Source organism: Rhodnius prolixus, unplaced genomic scaffold (genome assembly GCF_049639745.1).
Source record: "Rhodnius prolixus isolate KJV_2025 unplaced genomic scaffold, Rpr scaffold_2, whole genome shotgun sequence".
NCBI classification, from domain to species: domain Eukaryota; kingdom Metazoa; phylum Arthropoda; class Insecta; order Hemiptera; family Reduviidae; genus Rhodnius; species Rhodnius prolixus.
The window spans coordinates 25494008-25520962 of record NW_027411592.1 but is presented as its reverse complement, the minus strand read 5'-3'; the positions used below and the strand labels follow the sequence as shown (position 1 = coordinate 25520962).

The 26955-nt window shown below is 35.1% G+C and overlaps 1 protein-coding gene across 2 annotated transcripts in view; it reads left to right on the top strand.

The window, feature by feature from the left end:
• Positions 1–25930, top strand: part of LOC141449308 (LIM domain only protein 3-like) — a 208470-nt gene extending 182540 nt beyond the window's left edge. Inside the window, exons 5-6 of one of the 2 annotated variants that reach the window (XM_074118593.1) lie at positions 4261–4393; positions 22803–25930. In XM_074118593.1, coding sequence (XP_073974694.1) covers positions 4261–4393; positions 22803–22994 — 325 coding nt within the window. In that variant the 3' untranslated portion in view covers positions 22995–25930. The remainder of the gene's footprint in view (positions 1–4260; positions 4394–22802) is intronic. The other variant, XM_074118592.1, reaches the window with a different exon arrangement.
• The last annotated feature ends 1025 nt before the right edge of the window (positions 25931–26955 follow it).

Below are 26955 nucleotides of genomic sequence, written 5' to 3'. Positions count from 1 at the left end.
TGTCAACTGCCCCATTTGCGTTCGGGGCTAGAGTTTTACCCCTTATTTTACACACACAGTCGTATCTTTACTCCAAGATATGGTACATCGGCCTCCTCTTCCACTGGTCCTTTCGCTAAACTGCTTGCATACGATATCTTGCTTGATTGCTTTATGTATGCACGCTTTAAATATTTACTAAAATAAAAAAAAAAAAGACAAAATTAACTCATTAATTAACAGAGTGTCATCAAAAAGTAACCGGGAATTTATGAAATAAATTTAATGTTGCCTCAATTATGGGTGAATAAAAATAATGTTTTAAAAGAGCATCAGGTAGGTTTCAGGGAGGGCTATTCCACTGTGGATAGTATTTTTAGCCTTGTAAATATTATTAAGCTTAAAACCTTGGAGAAAGGTAGAAAGTTATATTGTTTTTTCGTGGATTTTAAATCAGCGTTTGATTCCCTGGACCGGCGCGCTCTTTATTATAAATTAAATGTATTGGGTGCCTCTACAAAATATATTGAAGTCTTAAAGGGGTTATATAATAATACAGAATCGTGTGTTTGGACCCCACGTGGAGTGACAGATAAATTTGCCACTAATATTGGTTTGAAACAAGGTTGCCTTCTTTCGCCGGCGTTATTTAATATCTTTATAGCGGATATTTATGAATTTGTTGAGGGAGGTGTTAATGTTGCTGGAATAAATGTTAGATGCTTAATGTATGCAGACGACATTGTGTTAATGGCAGACCATCCTTTTATTTTACAAGAAATGATAAATAAACTTTTTACTTATTGTAAATTATGGAATTTATTTATTAATTTGAAAAAGTCTCAAATTATTGTATTCGGTAAAGGTGGTAGGAGGGCGAGAAGTGAACGATGGCAATTAAATGGGGAACGAATTGAAATCGTCAACAGCTATAAATACTTGGGCCTTGTCTTAACACCTAAACTCTCCTTCGCGAAGCATTTTGAGGACAGGTTAAGTGCTGCCAAGTTCAGTATTCACTCTACTTATTCAAAATTTTTTAAAAATAAAGATGTCCCTTTATCGTCAAAAGTAGAAGTGTTTAACTCTGTCAGTAGAGCGATTATGAACTATGCTGCGCAAGTGTGGGGGTTTTTGCGTATAGAGGCAACAGAAAAATTGTTTACCTTTTTTATAAAAAAGCTCTTCTCACTTTATAGGTCAACACCAAATTATGTAATATATTTGGAGACTGGAATTGACCCGCCCTTCATATCTACTCTCCAACTGCATTTGAAATATATTCAAAAAGTGTTGCTTCTGCCTAATAATAGAATCCCAAAAATTTTGGCAAGGGAAATAATCAGTAAAAAACTATTTTGGTATAAGGAATTTCAAGCAATTTGTGAAAAGTATAGCTGGGAAAACAGCTACTATTTCATTAATGAGACTAAACAATGTTTTGAAGGTTTACTGGGGAATATTAGAAATGATTTTAACAATTTACAATTTAATCGTAAAAGCTCAAAACTCCCAGTATCACCGTTTGTATAGTGAATTAAATTTAAGTTTAGGTAATAATCATTATATTTCTGACGATGTTAATTTCAATTTTATGAAAACAATAATAAAGTTAAGAGGTCAATTGTTAAATTTAAATTACAATATAACACGGAGAGAGGAGATTCAGTTATGTACAATGTGTAATTGTAAGGCCATAGAAAATACTTTCCACTATTTAGCAGTATGCCCGGTGTTGGGTGAGTTCAGGGTAAGGTGGTTCGGTAAGAAATATTTGTCTAAAGAAGAATGTATCAGCTATTTGAATGGTCAGAATTGGGCAGCTTTATATAATTACCACGTTAATGCTTGGAAATACAGGAGTTTTTTAATTGAAAATTATAATACTTAATTACCATTAAAATAACTAAAAATATAATATAATTTTATTTGTTTTATATATTTTAAAGAATCTGGAAGTATTACTGCTTATTTTCTATTTAGTTTTGGTTTTATTTTTCTGTTTATATCAAGAGTGATTATTATTTTGTTATAAATATATACATATATGTATGAAAATTAAAGAACTATTACGACGCAACTCAGCAGATGGACTATTGTCCATGCTTTGTATAAATCCGTTTATTTGTAAATAGTAGCTTTTGTAATTGATTAATAATAAATACATTATTATTATTATTATTATTATTATTATTGGAGGCAGGATGAATAAAGATCAACGTCTTCTTTCATCTTTTCATTGATTTGAGACAGGCGTACGATAGTTTTAAGAGAGAAGAATTATTGAAGGCTCTGGGAGCTCCAAAGAAACTGGTTAGATTTACAAAAATGACCCTGCAAAGTTAAGGTGCAGGGATTATTGTCGGACGCCTTCTCAGTTAAGAACGGTTCGAGCCAAGGCGACCCTCTTTCCCCCACACTGTTTAATATAGCTCTGGAAGTGGCGATACGTGCTATTCGTACTATCCCGAATGGCACTATTTATAAAAGAATGAGCCAACATTTAGCTTATGCAGACGATGTTGTGCTGTCGGCTTGATCGATGACAGCGTTAGCTGGAGTTTTTGAAGAATTCGCAGAAGAAGCCGCAGCAAGGAAGATGGGTCTGCATATAAATGACGACAAGGCTTTTTATTTAAAAATTTCTAGGAGACCAGGTCGGGTGGAATCCAGCGTGAACCTTGGAAATCATGTGTTTAAATCCGCATGCCAGTTTAAATATCTGGGAGCTCTCGTGACTGAAAAGAAAAAACGAAACTCCAGAAGAAATAAAAGCACGAGTGGCGGCAGGCAACAGATGTTTCTTCGCTCTAGAGAAGCCGTTCAAATTCAGGAGTTTGACAAACAGAGCTAAGGTCCTTATATACAAAACAATCATTCGGCCTTTGGTTACGTATGGTTGTGAAGGTTGGGTTCTTTACAAAAGCTACCGGGAAAACTTCTCAATATACGGGAAAGAAAAGTACTTCGACGAATATTTGGGCGCTGTCTGCGAAAATGGGCGCTGGAGAATTAGAAAAAATGAAGAACTTCGGCAGAGTTTCGGGGAACCAAATCTGGTATCTTTTGTAAGGAAGAACCAGTTAAGGTGGCTTGGACATGTCGAAAGAATGCCAGAAAATATTATTCCAAGGAAACTTATGGAGGGAAGCCGTAGCAGAGGGAGGCCTCGTATGAGATGGTTAGATGGTGTGGAGGAAGTTTTGAGAGGGATGGATTAGACAAGGCCGAATGGCAAAAAATTGTGGAGGAGACCCAGATCCTTGTAGGGCCGTAGCGCCATGGGGTAGGTGGATAGGTAGGCAGGATGAAAAAGCGACTATTATAGTTAGTTATTATTAGTGATTGTTAGGTACTTATTTCAAAAATACTGACCAACATGGAAGTGTACCAATCGTTACTGTTTAACCTTCGTACAGTTATTTACGAGTAGTTCTAACTTTTTCAGTTCTAATAGTTATCCTAGCACGACCACTTTATATTATTATTGAGGCTAGAAATGATTTGAGCACTTATCTGTGCGAATCATTAAGTGCCTGTCGCTTCAAATGACTGTTACTAGTTTACCTAGAAATTCAGATATTCTGTTCGCAGTAAAAAATGTTTAGGCGTCCCTCTAAAGATACGAATTAAACCATCTTCAGCCAACTCCCTGTCGTGCAAATCTTTCTTCTTCTTTCTTTCATTACTGTTTGTTATGTGGATGTAGGCATTAATGATTTCGATAGGTTACCTGCTACTTGTCAAAATTTCAGGAAATAAACACTTTCAAGACTGCAATCAAGACAATTTTGCTTCAGAAATCACAATTAGATTCACAATTTCTGTATTTATTCGGGAATTACCTTAAGTACGGTAAAATGGGTTCTACAAGTTTTGTAAGTTTTCAGAATAACTCTTAAAAGAGAAATCGCAGGGAGAATTACTATTACTTCGCAGTACCTAGACTATCGTAAAGTGTAGCAGAAAGGAATACATTTGGAACATAACCAGTTCAATAAAACGGGTTCGGTTTGTTAGATAATTATTTCCCATTTCGTGTTTTTATAAGAACCACCAGTCTTCTGAATATTCGCAATTCTCCGCCTTTGAAAAAAAAAAAAAAAAAATAGAGTAATTTTAATTGCTGTGTGCCCTAGTATAAATAACATCTTTGGGCAATTGAAATTTATTTCTGTCTTTATTTAATTTCTTTCTAATCATTGAAATTGTTTTCAAATTTCAAAAAATATTTTCTTAAAAAAAAAAAAAACATTACTAATTGACTAATAATTGTTGCAGATTCTGCGTGGGCGATAGATTCTACTTGTGTGAAAACAAGATTCTGTGTGAATACGACTACGAGGAGAGAATGGTGTTCGCCAACATGGCCTACAATCCTCAGTCTTTGGCTCACCTGAAGCGACAGTTACCGGTATATTTTTATTCCACTGTATTTTCTTGAGACAATGCTCACATTAAAAATGTCCGGTAGGACAGTTGTATAAGGGTTGATCATCAAAAACTGCAGGAAAAAGCGTAACGTTGAAAAACACCAAACTTTGACAATTTTTTTCTCTTTTTCTATAAAAGATAAAATTCCCAAATTTTCTTTATAATGTAGGGCAAATCCTCCTTTATAACTATAATTTTTTTGCAACTACCTAGATCTGACAGATTTTGAGAAAAAAGTTGCCGAAAATGTGCAAAAACGGCATTTTCAAAAATTGTTGTTCTTGTTCTTGTTGTTGTTGTTGTTGTTACCTTTTTGTAAACTGCGTAGCGCCTAAACGCGCGAACCGATTTTCATGAATGAGGTGTCATTCGATTCGGAATTTTATGTAGATGTGCCTTTTGGGGGTCTCGACTCTGTACATCGAATGGGAGAGGAGCTAGCCCCCTTTATGTAAGGCCCCTTCCAAAATTATTATTACTAATTACTCTGTAAATCTTAGCCCGATTTTGATAAAATTTGGTAGGATGATAGGGTTAGGGCTCCCCTACATAACATTAAAGCGACGATCTAATCTTACACTTGTTAAGGGGAAGTATAGCAATCGTTTCAAATTATCGACACGTGAACTGATTTTCATGAATAAAGTGTCATTCGAATCGAAATTTTGTACAGATTTGCATTTTAAAAGTCTCGACGCTACGCCTCATAAGGAGGGGAGTTTGCCCCACCCAAGTAAAGCCCTTTCTAAAACTATTATTACCAATATTTCCATAACGCTTAGTCCGATTTTGATAAAATTTAGCACGAAGAAGTGATTAAAGGTCCTCTACGTGGCAGTGAAGTGCCATCATGCTCTTACACCTACTAAGAGGAAGTCTTGCAACTGTTAAAATTATCAATGGGTGAACCGATTTACATCAATGAATTGTCGTTCGATTCAAAATCTTTGCCTCTTTGGGAGAAGTACTGTATTCGCAGTTTGTTTTTCTTACTCCTCTTAAAAGGAAGTACTGAAATCGCAGTTTAATTTTGCTAGTTACGTACAAATACCTTCCTATTTTATTCAAAACGCTTTCTCAAAAAAATTGTTATTGAGGATGGCAACTATAATCATTCTTTAAAAAGATCTCTCCAATAGTAGTTACGGTTCCGACTTAACACCTTATCAGGTTATAATGATAGAATTGCTTATTCTAAATTTTAAACAAATCTGTAAAACAGATATGTAACTTTGCAAAATAGACAAAAATGAAAATCTATCCAAAAGGTACAAAAATCTCCTTAACAAAAACTTGCAGTTTTAAAAGTTAAGTATAAGGGTTGATTAAACGCCAAAAGGTACACAAATCAGCTAGTACCCAACATTTCATTCATGCTTAGTTCATATAATTTAAGTAATTTTGCTGCATTAACTTTTCCTTCACATTTTTTAGAATTTATTAGATATCACAGACCCTTATGCTGGCCAGTTCATTCATAATATTATTTTGTTATAATTATGATAAAATGTATATTATATCCGTTTTTAAATAGGTACTTTATTTTAACTTTATTCCGAATTATTCTTCGGATTTAGCTTTAATTTGCCCTTTATTCTGAGATGTCACATATATATGCAAAAGTAGAAAAAGACAAAGTTAGAGTCGGCTACTGTTTAAATTTGAATCACGGATTTAAAAGAATATTTCAGTGTTGAATTCGTTTTACCGAAATATTCGTGAGCACAAATAACACACAGTTAATAACAAGTAGATTATTCAACAATAATGATTCATTTCTCAATTGTAATTTAATTTAGTCCCCCTAATTTTACTTATAGTAAAATACTGGAATAATTAGCTGTCCTAAAAATATGCATATCTTATTTACTTTATATTACATACATACGAGGGTCGTTTGAAAAGTCCGTGCAAAAATAAAAACTACTTAATTTTTTGGGGTAAACCTTTTTTATTTTTCAACATAGTCTCCTTTTAGGCTTATACACTTCGTCCAACGCTGCTCTAGTTTGTTGATCCCTTCCGAATAATAGGATTTGTCCAAGTCTGAAAAATAGCCTTTCGTTTCTGCAATCACCTCCTCGTTTGAATAAAATCTTTTTCCCGCCAGCCATTTCTTCATATTGGGGAACAAATAGTAGTCCGAGGGAGCCAAGTCTGGAGAATAGGGGGGATGTGAAACGAGTTGGAACCCTATTTCCATTAATTTTGCGACCACAACTGCTGAGGTGTGAGCCGGTGCGTTGTCGTGATGGAAAAGGACTTTTTTGTGGGCCAATCGTGGGCGTTTTTCTTGCAGCTCGGTTTTCAAACGGTCCAATAACGATGAATAATATGCACCTGTAATAGTTTTACCCTTTTCCAGATAGTCGATGAGGATTATTCCTTGCGAATCCCAAAAGACAGTCGCCATAATCTTTCCGTCCGAAGGAACGGTCTTCGCCTTTTTTGGCGCAGATTCCCCCTTGGTTAACCCATTGTTTAGATTGTTCTTTGGTCTCAGGAGTGTAGTGATGTATCCATGTTTCATCCACAGTGACGAAACGACGCTTAAAGTCCTGCGGATTCTTCTGGAACAGCTGCAAACCGTCCTTGCAACACTTCACACGATTTCGTTTTTGGTCAAGCGTGAGCAATCGCGGCACCCATCTTGCGGATAGCTTTGTCATGTCCAAATGTTGATGCAAAATATTATGTACCCGTTCATTCGAGATGCCCACAGCACTAGCAATCTCACGCACCTTCACTCTTCTGTCATCCATCACCATATCATGGATTTTATCAATGATTTCTGGAGTAGTAACCTCAACAGGGCGTCCAGGACGTTCAGCTTCACTTGTGCCCATATGGCCACTCCGAAAATTTTGAAACCACTTATAAACTGTTCTAATCGAAGATGCAGAGTCACCATAATGTTTATCAAGCTTCTTTTTAGTCTCCTGAGGCGTTTTGCCTTTCATAAATTAGTGTTTAATCAACACACGAAATTCTTTTTCGTCCATTTTTTGAAAATCGCTCGACTTCCTCGATTCAAACGAATGCCAAACACAAAGAAATAGACCGATCTGGCTGAAACTTGGTGTGTGTTCTTCCAGGAGATGCTACTAACTAAACATAACCTCGATACGCGCCAGTGGTGCTATCTCTCTGACTTTGCACGGACTTTTCAAACGACCCTCGTACAACATTGTGGGAAGAATACCTAGATTGAGAATGTAATTGAAGAAAACTATATTACTTGCGATAAAGCCAGATAATTATTACCTATTATTACAAACGTTTGACTACAACATAAAATAACATTTACTTTAATCGAAGAATGAACTTAAACCGACGATTTAAAAAAATAAATAAAATAAAATAAATAAATAAAATAAACAAAATCATTGATGTATGTTGATGTAAGCATTTTTTAAAAAACGTTTTTGAATTTTTTAGCCTCATAATTTTTTTATAATGTTTTCTTTTTAACCTGTAATTAATAGTTTGATTATTATAGATTAATAGATATTAAAGTCAATCTACAGTGCTACTTGAACAAATATTTTGTAGATAAATATGGCCAGCATAAGGGTCTGTGACATCTAATAAATTCTAAAAAATGTGAAGGAAAAGTTAATGCAGCAAAATTACTTAAATTATATGAACTAAGCATGAATGAAATGTTGGGTACTAGCTGATTTGTGTACCTTTTGGCGTTTAATCAACCCTTATACTTAACTTTTAAAACTGCAAGTTTTTGTTAAGGAAATTTATTAAAGTTCTGCGTTTGCGGCTGAGAGAGTCAATCGTGTAGACTAAACTCAAAAACCAAAAATCACTGGAACTTTGATTTTGCATTAAGTTTCCCAACTCAGTGATTAAAATCGCTAAATGAAGTACCATTTTAATCAATACAGTTTTTCTAAGGTAGCGTATCCCAAATTAACTCTAGAATAGAATCACATACTCGTATTTCAGAAAATTTTTGTTTCCGAAGTTTAACCCTTCTACAGTTCTTTTTTTCCCCCTTTTATTCGCCTAACTACATTTATTTGGGATTCATGGGCACTCATCTTAATGCCCAAGTTCTCTTCTTCAAATGAAAATACTAATGCCGATTTACTAAACTGCGTACAAATTCAAAAGAAAGTCTCAAAAGGAAGGAAATGAATTTTATTGGATGACATGACTGAATTTATATTTATGGCATCCTAACGAGCTCCTTTTTATAAAAAGTAAATCTTCCAGTTATTATTTAATCGACACAACACTCTAATTAATAAAATAGCATACAAAGCCCTCTGATTGCTTGCGTGCACAAAGGTCAATCAAATTCCCAAGTACCTGGACAACGTCCTGCTGTTATCTTGTGATCAATTATTGCTGTACTAAATTAAAACTATTGCCTTACATACGGTTTTCGAATAACACGCATTCATCCAATTTCCTCGTGTCCTCTTAGCTTTCGTTCATTCAACGGAACTGGCCAGTCGACCAATGGCGCTGATCGTTAACCTTTTTGATGAACTTTGGGCTATCGATAAATTAATGAACATTCTAATCGAAAAAGTAGGGGATATTTCAAAATAAATTGAATACTGTCATCCAAATGATAATGAGGGCACCATGTAAGTCCTTTTTGTGTAGCAAAAAGTAAAGATACGAAGACTTAGTTCGAGAAGAAAGTTGTTCAGATAAAGAGGAAGATGAAGTATTTTGGTGTTTAGAATTTTGGCTAAATTCACCAAAGTAAAACGTTCAGGTCTTTGGCAATTTCGACCGCATTTACTTTGGAAAGTATGCTATCTCTCAGGTGATCGGATAGAGTGGAGTGATAGATATTTATTAAAAATTGTGATTTACGGAAAGTTGGATTCGTAGTTTAGTAATTAGGTTAATGGTTAAGGACTGCTTGATAACAGGATGACATGAGTCCTTGATGCCCATTAACACATATAATATCTAAGGCAGCACTACTAAGGCTGGAAACATAGTGAAGCGAGCAAAGCGGCGATGATAGTGAAGAGCAAAGCGGCGAAAACAAACACAAGTTAAAATGTAGGACCGCGCAAAGTGGGGAGCAAAGCGAAGATAGAGCAACTCCACCAAGAGAGAGTAGAGCAACGCGTTAAGACATGTTAGATTTCTTCGCTCTCATCGCGCTCAATTTTCTAGGTTAAAATGGGATATTGCTGCATTTATTGGTGTAGTTTTTTTTAAATAAACCTCTGTGAGTCCAAAAGGATCTTCTAAATCATAACCGATTTCTGTTGGATAAGAAATGGGACTGGATTAATGGGGTTAACATTGAAATTCGTCCTTTTCTTGATTAACATGCCTTCCACACTGGTTAGTATGTAATCATTTGTTGAATCAGACATTCGAAAATACTTGTGAAACTTGCCAGGATGCTCCTGTTGTTGGTACAAGTGATGGAATTCACCAAGTTCTGTCTAGTCCTGTTTATATCATGTACGAGTATACTGCAGCTCCTGCTACTAAACTGCTGTAAATACCAAATTTTCAGGGAAGAATTTTCTTATAGAAATAATTCCTCCATCGTCGAAAGAAGAACGCGACTAAATTCGTCACTATGTGCATGCGACTCTTTGCTCGCTGCTTGTCGGCCTATTTGAGTTGAAGCAACTATCATCGCCGCTTTGCTAGCTGTTCCACTTTGTTTCCAGCCTAAGGAGGAATGAAGGCGGAGGCTATATAGACTTGCAGGATACGCCTCTCCTGCTGATTAGAAATTTAAAGGGAGAGTAAAGGCAATGACACTTCCGATTTGATGATTGGGAATTTCCCTTTTTGACAATTTATTATTAAATTATGAATATTTAAATATTTATAAATGCCTAAAAGCAATTATGATAGCAAAATTACAATTAGAACTGCTATAACTGCAAAATTTCTGTACAAGTTGAGATCCATGTTAATGAGAAAACTGCCTCACTGTTAGAATGAAACACTAATCCATCACCTGTAGAAGTGGGTATTGGCTCTAACGCATCCTTAATCCGCAGTTCTCTCAGGCTAAAGTCCTGCTTGATTAAAGAGGATATAATGCTAACACTCACCTATAATACCTAATCTTCCTTCACTTACAGTGAGACAACCAAATTCCACTACTCATTCAACCCACCCCAAACTTTTCTGGCAGAACGTTGGGTCGATTAGTCTCACTGGGAGATTTACATGTTATTAGAGGAGCTCGGTAGAAATGCTAGGAAAGATAACGATGTAGCGACTAAAGGAGACAATTAAAGACAAGAACGCGACACCCTGGAGGACAATAAAGCTGGCAATACTAGCAGATAACTAAAGATAATACTATACTGGGCTGCGGCCGTGTGAGTTGGTTAGCATTGTTACCACAGAGGATTGTGTATCTACTCGGGGGCCGCGCCCGCCTCCATTACTTCAGCACGCCAACAACAAACCTAAGGAGGCCCTTCATGACGTAATCTTTAAGTAGAGGATATAATCTCTTCTTCGCGTTCCTACAAAAGCCTTGGCCTTACTCTTTAATTGTTCTCACTTATCTCTGTTTACATTCTCATATCTGATCCGCTTTTCAGTTTATATGCAAAAATTTACTTTTACTTCCTTCTTGGAAATTTTCAAGTTGCTCTTTCCACTTAATGTGTGTCCGCGACGGAAATACAATTTGTAAACCACATCAAATAGCCAATTTTTTTTATGGATAAAGTTAGATTTGAAGAAATAACAGCCTTCTTGTTTCCTGCACTTTCCCTTCATATTCAATGGTTACTGGTAGAACATCCACAGGAACTTGTAGATTAATAATAGCTTTTCTAAATAAACTTATTTACATGAGTAATCAAATAACAGCGCCAGATTGTTGTCTCAAACTAAAGTAATATCTTACATTTCAAAATTTACCGAATAAAAAGACAAAAATCACAATGTTGCAAGAGAATACTCAATATTCGTCTTATTATGTTATTTATTCCCTTATGCTTTAAGCTAATTTGTGTGTCAGTCACAGTGCGCTAATAAACATGAGAACAGGTCGAAAAACAGTTTATTAATTATGAACAATATTTCTTAGATTCACGGCGGAACAGCTCCCTCGAATCTCTTTGGAGTACATCTGTTGGCATTTGTTTGCTTTCAGCAAAATTCCGAAAAATTTGTTTTTTACCCTTTGCAGGTTTAGTCCAATCGTTTCGCATACAAAAATTCAAGATAGAACTGCCTGTAGTACCTTCTGGCTTATTATAACCTATAATCCAAAAATTGAAACAATTCACAATCAAAATATTTAAGAGAAGGTAAAAAGTCAAAAATCTTTTCTTTTTTTTTTGTGCAAGACAATTCAATCGTTAAGAAAAAAGAAAAAATAACTGCGAAGTAAACATTTCCAAATAATGGACAACATGGAAACAGTTTTAAGAAGTTCTCAAGCCTTGTTTAGTTTGTATTTTGGATAATCGTTACGGATTACAAGGGTTAGCTTGGATGTCTGCAGAAGGTGTTGCTGGCCGTGGGTTGGTGCAGTGTTTGCTAAGCGCAAGAAGTGAGGGAGATCTGGATGCACACGATGAGAAGCAAATCTCACTAGCGCGCTTGACTTCATTAACCAGCCAAGCTCTCCCATCAAACCCTCCTCCGGCTAATCCTGCCCTAAGAAGACAGCTTCCTTACAGACCCAGTACTGCCGGGGTACGGGATCCTATCTCGCTAGATAACATTGCTGTTTACGTTGATCTCAGAATATTAACGGTTTCCTACGTTCTGAATACGTAAACAGGTTATATACTTACAGACATAGAATATTTACATCTGATATAAACAACACGTTAACGGGAGAAAAGTTGTAGTTAAAAAATTGTCACTTTACGAATGAAGAATTTTTAAACTTTTAATCCTTGAAGCTGCATATTTTAGAAGAATTTCGAAAACTATCGCTCGATATTTAAGCTGATATTGTAATTATACAGAAAACTGAAAGATAGAAAGATAAAACTTTTTATTTCACATATAAAATACATACATATATACAGAGTGGAGTGCCAGTTAAGTACTATAACCTCCAGACATAGTTTCTTACCATAAATTTATTAAATTATGTTCTATACCAAGGGGAAAACAATGAAAAACCCCCAGCTTATAAGAAATATTTCAATTCAGGGAGTCCCTAACTCTCCTGGGCCTGTGCACCGTGTCCACATTATAGTCACCTATTCGTCTGCACAGGTGGTTGTGACTTGATTCGCATTTGCTGAAAAAACCAGTAGCGAGGTACTTGATGTACTGTCCTACATAGTCTATGTTGGTGTTGGCGTGTAAGTCTATAATACGGGTGTAGCGGGCGGAAGTTGTCACAAGCCTGAGGAATTTATTTTGGATTATTTGCAGAGAGGCGATGTTGGATCGACAGGTCAGATTCCAGGAGGGACAAGCATTAAGTAACATCGGCCTAACCACTACCTTGTATAACAGGAGTTTATTCTCTGGGACAGTTTAGACTCCCTGCAGAACAGCGGGAATAACACCCGAATGGCTGCCTTACCTTTATTGGCTCTATCCTTTATGTGGGGGGGTAAAGGTCAGCCCACGATCCATTATTACTCCAAGATACCTAATAGTGGTAGCCCACGGCACAATCCGTCCCCCGAAGTGGACATGTCGATACAAGATCGGCCTGCGCTTAGTGAAAAGGATAGCCTCTGTTTTTAATGGGTTAATTTTTATTTTCCACTTCGTGAAAAATCGGTCCATACATGACATGGCCCTAGTAAGCCTGTTGACTATCGTGTCTAATCTCCAAGACGAAGCATAGACAGCGACGTCGTCAGCATACAAGGCCAGTCGAACATCCTTTGGTCGAGGTGGGTTGAAGTAAATAAGAAATAAGACCGGTCCTATTATTGAGCCCTGAGGCAATCCAGCAGTTGCTTCATGAGGAAGAGACAAGGATGAATTTAATGAGACGCGGAACTTTCTATTACTTAGGTAAGAGTGAATAGTTTTAGTAATGTAAGGAGGGAAGTTATATTTGATCAATCAGTCCATTATTCCAACGTGCCAGACAGTGTCAAACGCCTTGTGGATGTCCATCAGAATCATGCCAGTGTGCTTGCGTTGAATCAAGGCCTCGGTGACATCGTCTACAACTCTGGCTAGTTGGGCGGTAGTGGATAATGCTGACCTAAACCCAAACTGCTTTTCAAAACTGAGAGAGTATCCGAGAATCAGGTCTAGTTAAACTAGTCTGCACAAATCTGAAAATAGTCAATAAAACTTTCTAAGGCAATCAAAGAAACAGCTAAAATGGGGTTGCTGGTCACTATCAGCAAGTCCTAGGACGAACAAATTGGTGTCGTTCCATCTGTTTAACCAGTTTATGAAGAAGAGGCAATTTTTAACACAAATGGAGGCTACGGATCATTAAAATATTGCATAAATTGAGGATATTATCTGGGGTAAAGTCACCCGTGAACTGTAAAGGAAAGTAAAAGCATCGGGTAATAGTCAGACCAGTTAGAAAGAGATACTAGAGAATATTGTGTGATAGATTGCCGGAAGAAGGCGTAGAACTGGAATGATTGGCGAAAGTCATGGCTAGCTTGAGCTGTAGTGTCGACAAGAGAGAAAGATCTGATTGCATGTCTTGAATCAAGATTCAGAATAACACACTGAACTCAATAATTAGACCCCATTGATAGAAAAGCAGGTAACTTTAGAAAAATAATAAACACACATTGTTGTTATAAGCAAGCTCGCGAATATATTGACAGTTAATTTAGGTAGCATGCAACATGGCGCTGCAGAGTTCGCATGGCGCATAAAAAATAGGAAAAGCCAACCCACTGGTGGCTACATTGTTACAGACTTCACTTCCACTTCCGCCAGAAATAACAATCAGTACTTTATAGTGTCTCGTGACTCTGCCGTTTGCTTGACTCCCGGTTATGTCGCATTACAAGCTGCAATAAAAATGTTATGTGCCCCTTCCCACCGGCCAATGCTAGTTATACTTCAACCTCACACTGACTTCCTCCTAAAATATAATTAAGAAGGCATTATTTTACTCTCCCACACCTTTTCACCCACTTTCATTAATTCAGAATTTGTTGCACTTGCATCTTTTGCAGAAATGCAGTAAATAATTATGTTATTTATTATTAATTAGCGTTTTGAGAAAATATGTTAAATTTCTGAATCAAATTCTGTTCTCTTTGTCAAGAAAGTCATCCAGATGTATCGCTAAAAACTTCTTCCTCTTCAACTTCAGCCAAATTTTTCATTTATTTGTTATTTAGAACTGAAAGTGTTCATAATTCGTATTAATGTGCGTCCTTCGAAACTCTCGTTACTTCTGAATCATTGCACCTCTTTCTCTAACCAAGTCCAATTCTTATTTCAGTTGTTTTAGTGTTTTTCGTTGGAGGATACTTGACTTTTTGTAGCGATGTAGTGCTGGTAGTGTAACTCGCAGACTTGACTTTATCGGGCAATCATGCCTTCCGTTACCTCCCTTGTTCTCCTCGGCCATCGATTTCTTATTCAGCAAATTATTTCATTATATCGAATGTGCCATCTGCAATTGCAAACGTCAGTTAGCCGACTGAACGACTTCATGAATTTTTTATTATCTATGACTGTACTAGTAAAATTAGATATCGTGATGGTGAAGATTTTTGATTTCAAGTGAACTTGAAGTGGCTTTTACAAATTAGTTTGTATGTGTGTGGTAAACATAATTAAAAAAAAAAGAAAAAAATAGAAATTTTAGAAATTTCAGAACTTTACTGAATAAATTTTTATAGTTTTTTTTTTAATTTCCTTGATTCCAAACTTACCTAAGATTTTCCCAAAATTGTGTATGTCCATTGCACATAGATATATGACTTTTAACCCTTCAGCCATCCCGAGGTGACAGTTTGTGCCGTTCATTTCTTAGTCTTAAATCATTTCTTAACCTTTGTTGGGACTCGTAGGCCACATAAGTCAAGGGAAGCGAACAGATACCTTTTTGGGTTCACAAAGAAAATTTCTATGATGTCTTATGTACCCAAAAAATCAAGAGCAGTAATTTTGTTATCTACAATGCTTAGCGATAAATCCATTGACAGCGGAACACGGTTAAAAGAAACTGGAGAGATGGAGTATTCTCCCCTCAAGGGGTTATTTAAGTGTAATATTAATAAGACTTAAATATGAGCCGTTCACTTCCAAATTGATTAACTTCACTTTTAGAAATATCTTAAATTTAAGTGTCAAACCACTTGGATCAGTCATAGCTTTTTATATTTTTAATGAATTTCCCAAATAATAAATATTAACACCATTAAACGACAACAATGTTTTGGCCATTGAATAATAAATCATTTATTTCAGAAGCCATTTTGATTAAATCTCATGTAAATCGTTGAAATAATTCAATTGAAATTCAGAAGCAAACGCTGAATGATAACGGTAATTTTATTTGAGTTTATATTATCAACGGAATTTTAAAAAACAAAGTACATTTCTAATTTCATCGCATTTTACCACTTTTTGTTTTATAGAGTTAATCGACTTATGCGGTGAACTCAAATAAAACTCAAATGTTCGTAAAATTAAGAAAATTTGTTGAGAGAAAGGGTACTTTCTGAATAAATTTTGAGATTTTTATCTATGTTTTAGCCCAAAATAGTTTTTATCAATTTCATTACGACATTGAGGCGAGAGTGTTTCAAATCACAAAAGGTACGATGACCCAATTATGGGGCACCCCTCTAAGAGAAGCTCATCAAAAAGTATTCTTTTTTTATAGTCAAACAAGGCATAAAATTGTAAAAATTATACAGGTTTCTTAAATAGTCAGAGATATTCACATGCCTGAATTAACTACTACACTACAGGATATTAAGACAGAATTTTTTATGTAAATAACTTACTAAATTTAGAATATTGTTATTGATCCATTCAAATTAAATTTTTAAAATTTTGGGTATGGACATACGGAGTGTGGAGCTCAACCAAACCTTCTAACTCCAAACGCTTACAGACACTACAGTCTAAAATCCTACGGAAAATCCTGAATGCTCCATACTACATTTCTAACCTTACCATACACACTGACCTTCACATCCCTTTTGTCACCGATCTAATAAAGTCTCGCTACCGCAACTTTCACAGCCTCCTAGATCTCCATCCTAATCCTCTTGTGCAACAGCTCTCCTCTCCTAACCTTCCAAACAATCCTTCTTGTCTACTGAAGCGGAAGTGGCCTTGGGACCTATTGATGTGAGTGTAATATCCTCCGAGCAAGAGTTTCACCAATGGGTGATTACTCTTATCACGATTTTCATGTGAACTTAACCTGTACGATCAAATTTACTTGATGCAACATTTGTTGTAGTTGTAAATATGGCTAATAAAGTGAAAAAAATTTTTTTTGGGGCGGGGGCTGACAATTTTTAAAGAACTTGATGGGCGCAACAGAAAGTTTAGTAACAAGTGTTTAGCTTGATGGTGCGCTCTGTTGTCCTGTAATAGAATTCAGGGAATATTGCATTTAAGCAAAATATGGGAGAGAAATGCCACTTTTTTAGTAAGTTGTTAAGCTTTTATTCATTTTTATTCTATAACACCTAATTATAAACTGCTGTTAATTAATGTTTACTACTCTGTAGTCAGCAGTTGTCTCGGACCACTTAAAGTGAACAGTTTGGGGGGGGGGATTAAATGAAACCTGTCCAATTGCTCGACAGTTTCAATCCTTTCAAATTTAAAATTTTTCGGAAATATCAATCTGCAGTGCCGAACTATGAACTACTTTCATTCACACTTTTCGCTTTGGATAAACTGGTAGATTCCATTATTCGTCCTAGGGGTTAGCTGCAAGACGTTGCCCTAAAGAGACTTCATTATAAAATAAACAATTTTTTTAAAATTACTAATGTTTAAAGAGGATGTGGAAATCGCGAGGTAGGCATGGGCGGGGCTGCGAAGGCGGTGTCCTGACGACAACTGGAGGCGGAGCAGCCGCCCTCTCCTTGACGTCAACCGCGTCGCCTCCCGGAGTGTTCTACTTGGCTCTTCACCGTTCGGTCCACTCCACCCAATTTTTTTTTTTTGCTTTATACTGGCCATCTAAAGCTTTACCCTACTGTATTTTTTCCTTAAATTTTCTTATTATTAGTGAAGTTGTTAGAAATGGAGTTAAATGGGCTCTTTGAACCAACGTAATATTTTTTCTGAATTTTACAACCAATAATTGGTTCACTATCTCTTCTAGCTTGTACATTGTCTTTATATTTGATTTAAAATAATCAAAAGTTCCTGGAATTATTGTTCGTCGATGCAAACTGGCTGCCCCTCACGGGCCTTTGCAGCTAACCTGAGACTTTGTTAAGAGCCAGAGTTTCACGATTCAACTGTCAAGACAGTACCTATGCACATAGTTAAATTGTTGGATCTGATAAAAGTAAGTAAGTCAATTGATGCGTATTTTTTCAACTACGAGTAGGCTTCACTTCCAGCTATGAAATTAAATGATACGATCGGAGGCCACGGCGATAAACTTTCTTTTAGAATAAAATTATTCTGTTGACAATTAATTAAAATCCAAGAACAAGTCCGGGAATCGAACCTAGAACCTCAATACGTTAAGCTCACCTCTAACCGCTTGGGTTTCGTGGCGTCTAGTGTTAGTATTGAGTTAGGCTGGGCTACCGCATGCCTAACTTCCTGAAGAAGGGACTAATTCGCATCTTCCTACGGGATTTAGTCCTCCTTCTAGTGATAGGATCGCGTACATTACACAGAAATGGAATTTCTCAGGAAAAATTGCTTGAATTATAGGTTTAGACCAGCGAGTTGCTGGTTGGTTGTACGCAAAAAATAATCAATAATGGTGGACATAAAAAATTAAAAAAAAAAATCAAAGCATAAAAATATCCTTTCCTTTCATAAAAATTATTTTAATTAATTATATTATACAGTAAAGTTGTTAATATGTAGAGTAATAAGGTTGGTCTATCTCAAGATATAAGAGAAAATATAATACATTTAACAGGATTAAAATTGTCTTTCATGGAGTATTTTTCAAAACCCGAAAACCCAAATGATAATTGTATTTCAAATCCCTTTCTATAAAGAAAATTTAGGAAAAGCTACATCATTATCAATAAAAGATAAAGAAAATTTAATAGAATTATCATGTGACAGAACTTAAGCGATAACTATTTAAAAATCTGCTTAGACTGATTGTAATGAGTAAGCTCTATCCAAGCAACATTAAATTTATTTACTAACTGTAAGTTACAGTTAGTTAAATGCTTAAAAGAAATTAATTTAGATGATTTGGGCACACAAATATAATAATCCTAAAGAAAAACTTTGTAAATTAATTAATAATTTTGAAGAGAAAAATATGTACGCAATTTTTAATTATTTAAAAAAAGTTTTAAAACTAAGATCTTACACTTTACAAAGTTTATAAAGTGAACATGAACTCCTTTGCAACAGATTCATTGTATCTCTATACAAATAAATATAATAACAATAAAATATAATAACAATAAAATATAATAACAATAAAATATAATAACAATAAAATAAAACTCACGGAATAAGAAATTTCTCAAAATGCAATCATTTTTATGAAGTGGTACAATTTAGCATTATGTACTACAAACAAGTGGTACGCGAGCCAAAAAAAGGTTGGGAAACGCTGGTTTAGACTAACATGAGTACAATAAGTATTTGCAAAGCTTTAAAAAAGCCGAAGGAGTTTTTTTCGTGTAAATCTAAAAAAAAAAAATTGAAAAATCCATTCATTAAAGAGTGTTACTTCTAGTGTTCGGATTTTTGGAGCGCTAAATTACAATCAGGTCCCACAATGTGACCAAATTCTGTGATCAAGATACAACTAACAATGATTTTTCTAGTTTTTGAAATATTTTGTTCAACCACACATACACAAATGTATTCTAAAAATCTTTTTTTTTTTGCACTCTGTGGAACTCAAAATATTGAGAGTTGGGCAGATTGTGCCATTCTGATGATGTCTAAAAAAAGGCTCTGTTAAAATATGTGCGTCTACTCCCTTCAAGGGGATTCGTAAGACGTCACCTGGATGTAAATCCTGAAAAATAGTATTTATGACTCTCCCACTTTACAATTTTAAGATGAAATACGCATGAAAACAGAGGTTAAACCTATAAGTGAGTTACTATAACCTTGTGAGGCTGTGCGTATATAATAGTGCCTTAGAGACTGTCGACTACTAATCGATTTATATATGCAGATTAGTTTGGTGGTGTAGATTGTAAATAGCGGTAGCAATCCTCACACACCCTTAGACAAGTCAGAAAGAGCAGGATTATATCGTTAGAGATCTCGAATTTACATTGTGTGTTGAATGCTAGTGTGTGTGAATCTAGGGGTAAAGTTTGAAGTCGGCTCTTGGGACTTACCAGCAGAGTTTATATTCAGGTTTATGTTAAACTTCCCCCCGAGAAAGCTATTTGTTGTCTTTTCTTTGTGAAAATAAGGTAACACACTTATAACTGAAACATCGACGTCTCAGATTTTGGAGATAGCCACCGAAATTCTCATTTAGAAAGAATTCAGTTCATTTAGAGAACGCTAGAATTTTAATTGTAGACATGCGTGTAATCAAAACGTAAAGACATCAGAACTCATGACAGGAGGGTGCTGTGGGCGCTGCTGTCCTTCTATTTTCCTTCGTTGAAACACTAGCCATCATTAAACGGCGAGTTGTAGAGGCTCCATCGAAAAGAAGAAATAGTAGGATACGAACCCGCGACTTTTGCGTGCTTTGTCTGCGTTCTTACTACTGATCTAATAGTTACTTTTTTTGTGTTGCACTATCAGATCAGTTGAGCTGATTCGACTATCAAAAAGTCAAACATCGAATAACTTTTATGTTTGGTTTCTTTTTAATTTGGTTTGTCATTTTCGACTCCGGTAAAAACTCCGAGGCTGAAGAATAGTTAGCAAATAGCTTTGAGTTCAATATAACGCGTTATGCTGCACAATCGTTGATGACGCTAGCTGGTCTGCTTGAGAATTCTATGTCTTTCCGGAGCAAAATTGTTAAATGGACAAAAGTTGGATTTCAAAAGTTTCGAAGTGAGATAGATATATTAAAGTGTATTAAGAAGATTGAATGATTAGAGCTTAAATGAGGTTAGGCGTTGGATCAGACCCATGACCGCAGATGAAGGAGTTAAAGTGAACCCGTTGATAGAACGTCTTTGTTGTCACAGTAGAACAAATCTATTAAGTATTCGCAAAGTTGTTTTTATTTCTTGTCAGCTTCGAACTTAGAACTTAGGTCCTCAGAAGCAGTGAAGTTTTCAGCTAACTGAATTACTCTTCTAGCCTAGTAATATGTTTGAAGGATACTCGAAGGCTTCCATTCAATAAAAAATTGGTACCTTACCAACTTTACAAAATCTTGCCGTGTGATTGGCTTCATATGGAGGTAACTTATTGGCAAACACTTGAATTCTTTTTCGTATCTATTTGATTTAAAATATGTCCATGTCTTTCTTCGGGTTCCAAGTCCAAGAAGAAAAGAGGAAGTGACGCTTTTGTTGCAACGATATCCGCGACAGTGACCCCTTTCACCACCAGATTTTGTGTTAACTTAAGAAGCGTACGTTCTCAATGCCGCTGTTTTTAACTGAAAGTAAATTCAGCTGTAAATATGTTACGGCTGTTCTGTAACCTTCTGGTGTATTAAAAGGTAACATTGCACTACCTTTTTTGTGATTTCCGTCAGAAACAAGATACATCAGGCATCAGCAAAACTATAGGTTGTCACTACAATTTAGGTAAATATAGTGAAGATTGTTGGTCATTTTCTTTAGCACTTGAATTTGTTCTGCACTGAAATCTCTTTGACGATTTATATTGGTGTATTTTTTTGTTTTTCTAGTGCGTCATTATCAGTATTCAACTAAGTATCAGTTCGCTATTCATGTTTACCCTCCAGTTAAAGCGAGTACTTATAACTTCAAGATTACTTTTCAATGACTTGCTTCTTAAAACATTTTTAGAATAATTTTAAGGAAGGGTCTAACTCTCTCCTCTTCGGGAAAGTTTCTTTTAAGTTCTGAACAATGATCACTGTATAATCAGATAAGTTACAAATTATACCATTAGCTAGATACAGAAGAAAGTGACTTACATTACCTCTGCACTTCATTCTGGAAATATTTGTTTTACTTAATAATGGCATCTAATTATTGTAAAAGAAAAAGAAAACCTTCTCTATTCCTCTCTCTTTACTATTTGTCAAGAGGGCTTAATGACCAACTTCCTAATTAGGTGTCGCAGACAGAGCTGACAAACAAGCGTACTTCACTATTAATTAACTATTAGATAAAATTTAAGAACCGGACCTGAGAGAATCGAACCTGGAACTACAGATAATCTTATCTTTGCGGGCCTCGCCTTTAACCGCTCGGCTATCGTGGCATGCAAAGAGCATGTTATTTCCAAAAGTTTCCAGCCCATGCGTTGGTGTTTCAGAATCTCTGTAATGCATACATATGTGGCATCATCTACTTTAAACCTTGATTACGTTATTTTTAAAATCTCTCATACATAATTTATTTTTGTTCCGTTTTTTTTAAATTGAAATTTGTATTAATCTAAAAGAACTATAAAAACGCAGTGGAGTTACTTATCGAATGGCATTGGCTTCTTTTAAGGTGTGTACTAACCCTCGACTATCGGGTTGCCAACTAATATAGCTAATATAGTTGACTGCATTACTTTAAAATTCATTTAAAGTCATTAATGAAAGTCTACTAGAAGTGAATAAGTCAATGAGAGTAAAGAAATTAAACCCACTTAACCGAAACAGCTACTACGTACATAAGTAGGATGCTCTCAGGACGTTGATGCTGTGGATTTTATTCACTCATTAAAATGTGAAATATTTACTCTTTGGAAGGGTGAAGCGAAAATGGAAAATAATTTTCTGTAGAAAACTTGATAATCCAGATGCTATCGATCGGAACAAATCCTAAACAAACTTTAATTACAAAAAATACGTCTGGGTAAGTAGAGGAATAACACGTACGTAAAGGCACAACATTTGTTGTTAATGTGTAGAGAAGAATGTTAATTTGGTCTTTAGTTACAGAATAAGATAATTCAATATGTCTTAATGTTATTCTATTATTATAATACTTGTGCAATACCTCTAAGTTTTTCATGGTTAAGGTAGCGCTACGGGGAACCGTACATTCTTGGACAGTTTGATTAATTCTTTTCTCATTTTTTTCAGCTGTGTTTCTTAGAACTGAGAAGTAAAAGAGTGATGTGACCTATGACGACAATTGTTTATTGATAGATTAGAGGTAGTACTGTCTGAAAGTCATGTAATTAACATACAGCTTGTGTTGTAGCCAACTCCATCGGCAGGAAGAGGAGCGGACGATCGCCAAAGAGGCGGTAATGCAGGAAGTGCAGGTGGCACTGCAGGAAGCGCAGTTGTGGGTGACGGTGGGGCTGCAACAGCCGGACAGACAAACGGACACTTTGTGCAATCTGCCGGCGCTACACCCGAACAACAGGGTATACTCTATGACGTCAAGTGATCCCACTTTGTGACGTCACCGTTGCCGGGCAGCATCCCAATTACATCTGCCAATCCTTCCTACACTGTGCCAAATGTACGCCGGCAGCGTCGTCACAGAGTTACGTCACCTAGCCAAACCCACCCGTCTTCATTTCTTGACAACCTCCTGCTGCCACTACCAAATAATCTACTTTTCTATAAGTAATAATCATAAAACTTTACTACTATCTAGGAGAAAATGTATTATAAATGTTAAAATTATCTACAGATTTCAGGTAGATGTAGACGGAATTTAGGGGAGCCTTAAGTGTGTTGAAAATCATTAATCCCTCGTTATCAACGCAGTTCTCGGTTATGCGAAGTACTTCAAGATTCATCCAAATTGGCGATGAATGTTTTCAGCAATTTGTCCAGGCGGTTTGATAAATAACGATTATATTATTCCATATCTCTTTCCCCTTTATTGATTGTCTAGTCTGTCTTCTTCTTTACCACACTACACTCGCCATTTCAACTCCCAAAAGCCGTGATCATGACCTGTTTCCTAAGAGCTGTAGGGATTCAATATAGAAATCTACTTACATGTAGTAATTGTACGTATACATAAGGTTGTGAAGTAAGGTTGATATTCGCTCTTTATATTTTTTTCGATTTTTTGATGGGAAGCTGGCAAAACCTTGATGAAATCGACTCAGTTTTTTGTTTTTTCATAATACACGGGCTCCCTATACGTCATAAGAATTTAGAAAGATAATTACATATTTCTGGTCTTAATAAGGAGGTATACATTAAAATCATGACGAAACTGCTAGGTGGTTCGCAGAGTATTCATGTTTGGCGTTTCTCAACTTCACAAAATGAAATAAATTGTGCCGCAATCTCAACTAATAATCAGATTGCCACCTTTTTATGATTTCAGCCAATCATATTCAAATCGTTGCAAGTTATATGTAGAGCTGTTCTATCAGAACCACCGACTAGTTTATGGTTGTAAAGACAATGAGAGTTTGCTCTTACATCAGGATTAAATTTTTAATCGGCTATTCCATCAGAACCCAAATCAACCAAGCTGATCTATATGATCGAACTATGGACACAGAACTTGTAGTAGAGCTACAAATTAGCTTGAACTAAATAACGGAAACATAAATAACAGGCAGCTTGCTGCTACAAGGTTTAAAAATAGTTCTTAAAAATGTTTAGGGTATTCGCAAACTAATTAAAATGTTCCAGTAACTATAATTTAAATCGAATCCAATCCAGTACATGGACCAAACATGCACGGTAAATTATAATACACCAATTTGTTAGCCTTTTGGAACAAATCTATTTATTTGTATTTGAATGGTTAAATCTTGAAAATGGTGTCCAACAATGGTGTAATACACCATTTAATAAAAAAACTGATTTTTGATGAATGTTGGCTTAATTACTTGCTCATACTGATAATTAGTATTATTTTTTCCTTTATTTCATATTTTTTTGATATAAAAGTTTAATGTCCCTTAACGTAAAAATGAAATTGCTAATGTGTACAATATAAATAGCCAAATGAAATTTATAAAATCCAATTACTTTTATTGTAATCTTAAGCAACAATTTACATTATAGTTTTGATTTTATTGTAAACCTCTAATTGACCTTTTAGGCCTCGAATAGGCGTGTAGGAAAGTTTCCTAAATGTTCCCTTGGAAATTTGATGCAAATTTCAATGTATCCACTAAACTTCAGGTCGTTAAAGAACCTGCATTTTCACAGATAAGTGGTACAGCGTGATTCTGTAAATTTTATTCCTTTAATTTTTAAATTCTTAGCAGAGGAACAATTCTTAGCTTGCTATACTCGTATATTTCAAGCTCTAATTCTGGTGAGTCTGCTTGTAGAAACTCCTTCTACTGGTACATTTTTTAAATTCATCAAATTCCTTCAAGCTCCGGATTTTAAGGCAGTTTCAGACGTTGCCACTTTTTACTGACTGAGCTTTATAAGTAATCTAACACTATTAAAATTAAGTAATGCTAAAATCCTAAAGTTAGAAAATAAAACTAAAGCTAGATCAATAAAAGCAGCCTGTTGAAAATTTGCATTAACTTTCCAAACCCTAATAATAAAGTAATTAGTATTTAATAAAATCAGTTTAAATTTCGATATCTGTTTTCTATAAATTCTTAGACATATCGTATTAATATCTAATTATTTGATATAGAAAATAATTTAAATAAGTTAATATATACGAGTATATCTATTATTACACATAATTTTGTAAATATGGTAAATAATATCAACTATTATTTTAAATAAATTAATTTCTACTAAATTAAAAATATAAATAAAAAATGAAAAAAATTCTAGATTTATTAAAAATGGACCCTTTTTATGGCTGTGTTTGTTGCTGGTCTGAATTAATTTCATTTTAGTTCTCGATTGTTTATCTATTAAGATTTTTGGTTTAATATAAGATGGTGAAAACTATACCATAGCCTAAGTTTAAGTTACATTTACAGAGTGCAATAATGGTAACAATAAAAGTTTATTTTGATCTCACTATGTTATATAAATTATAAATCAGACTTATTGTATATTTTTAAGTTTATTTCATTCTTTGCTTATGATTTTTTAAGTTTTCCAAACGATAAATATGTTTTAATAAATTGTAAATAAATAAAATAACTATAACAACTACATGACCATTATAATAATTGTAAAGTAGTTAAAAATTTGGGTTAATTTTGTTTTGTGTGTAAATAATTTTCAACTAACCCAGAATTATATTGAAATGTTACTTAAACATTGTTAAATCTTAAAAAAAATAAAAATAAATTGTTAATATTAATATTCCTGTAAATAATATTTATTACAATATTTGATTTTAATTTAGATATTGAAATAAAAATAAGTTTTTGTTTTTCTGTCCAGTCAGCTCGTCTAGAGCTAGCATTTTATAGTTATTTAAATATATATGCAATTATTTCACGTTGTAATAAATTATATTCTATATCAACTGGTTTGATTGGTTTAATTATTATTTTATTTATTGTTTAGGTAAAAATCCTTCTCTACAGACCAGGGTCCTAAATTCAGGGAACTGTCAATCTTAAGTACATTTGGGTCTATGGGCTTTCCAAAGTAACTCAGCCATCAATCTTGAACCTTTTTAATTCCTGTATGGATCCTATATGGATTAGGTGACAAACAAACTCTTTGGCAGCTGTAGCGTAGGCTTTCTACCAGCAATTAGAAAAGCTATTAATTACTTAATGAGGCGCCACGGTAGCCGAGCGGTTAGAGGCGAGACCTGCGAAGCTAATATGTATTGTGGTACTGGGTTCGATTCCCGGTCTTTAGGCCTTGGATTTTAGTTAATGGTTAATAAAAGAAATTATTAGTAATTATTAGTAAAGTATGTTTGCTAGTCGCCTCCGTCCACGACACCTAATTGGTAGTTGGACGTTAAGCCCCGCCTGAAAAAATAGGCGATTACATTACTTTACTTACTTAATGAACTTAAGCAAAGCAACTAAATTCTTATTAAATACGACTATAAACAGATGATATAAAATTAGAAACGAAAATAATATACATAACTAGTAATAGTAATAATTCATTACCTATATAATTAATTTTCAAGTTACTGGTATTTGAAATTGGACGCAATCACTCCTATAATCAAGTCTTTGAAAGTTGATAACTAGACACTAACATCATTGTCTGTCACCTGTATTTCCGTGCAATATTTGGAGAGCTAGGTATAGTCGCCTAAAAGGGAGATTGAGATAGTTGGGAAATGTGGAAAAGTTGCCTTCGTTGTGGTTACCTCAAACATTATTAAATGGCAGAACGGTGCCCTTGACTTAGATGGTTGGAAGACCAACCTCCGTCGGTTGATGGCCCCTTAAAATAAGGCCGTAGAATGGGGGGAACTTATTGAGGAGGTCCATGCCCGACTTCACTACGGACTGTTGCACCGAATAGTAGGTAAG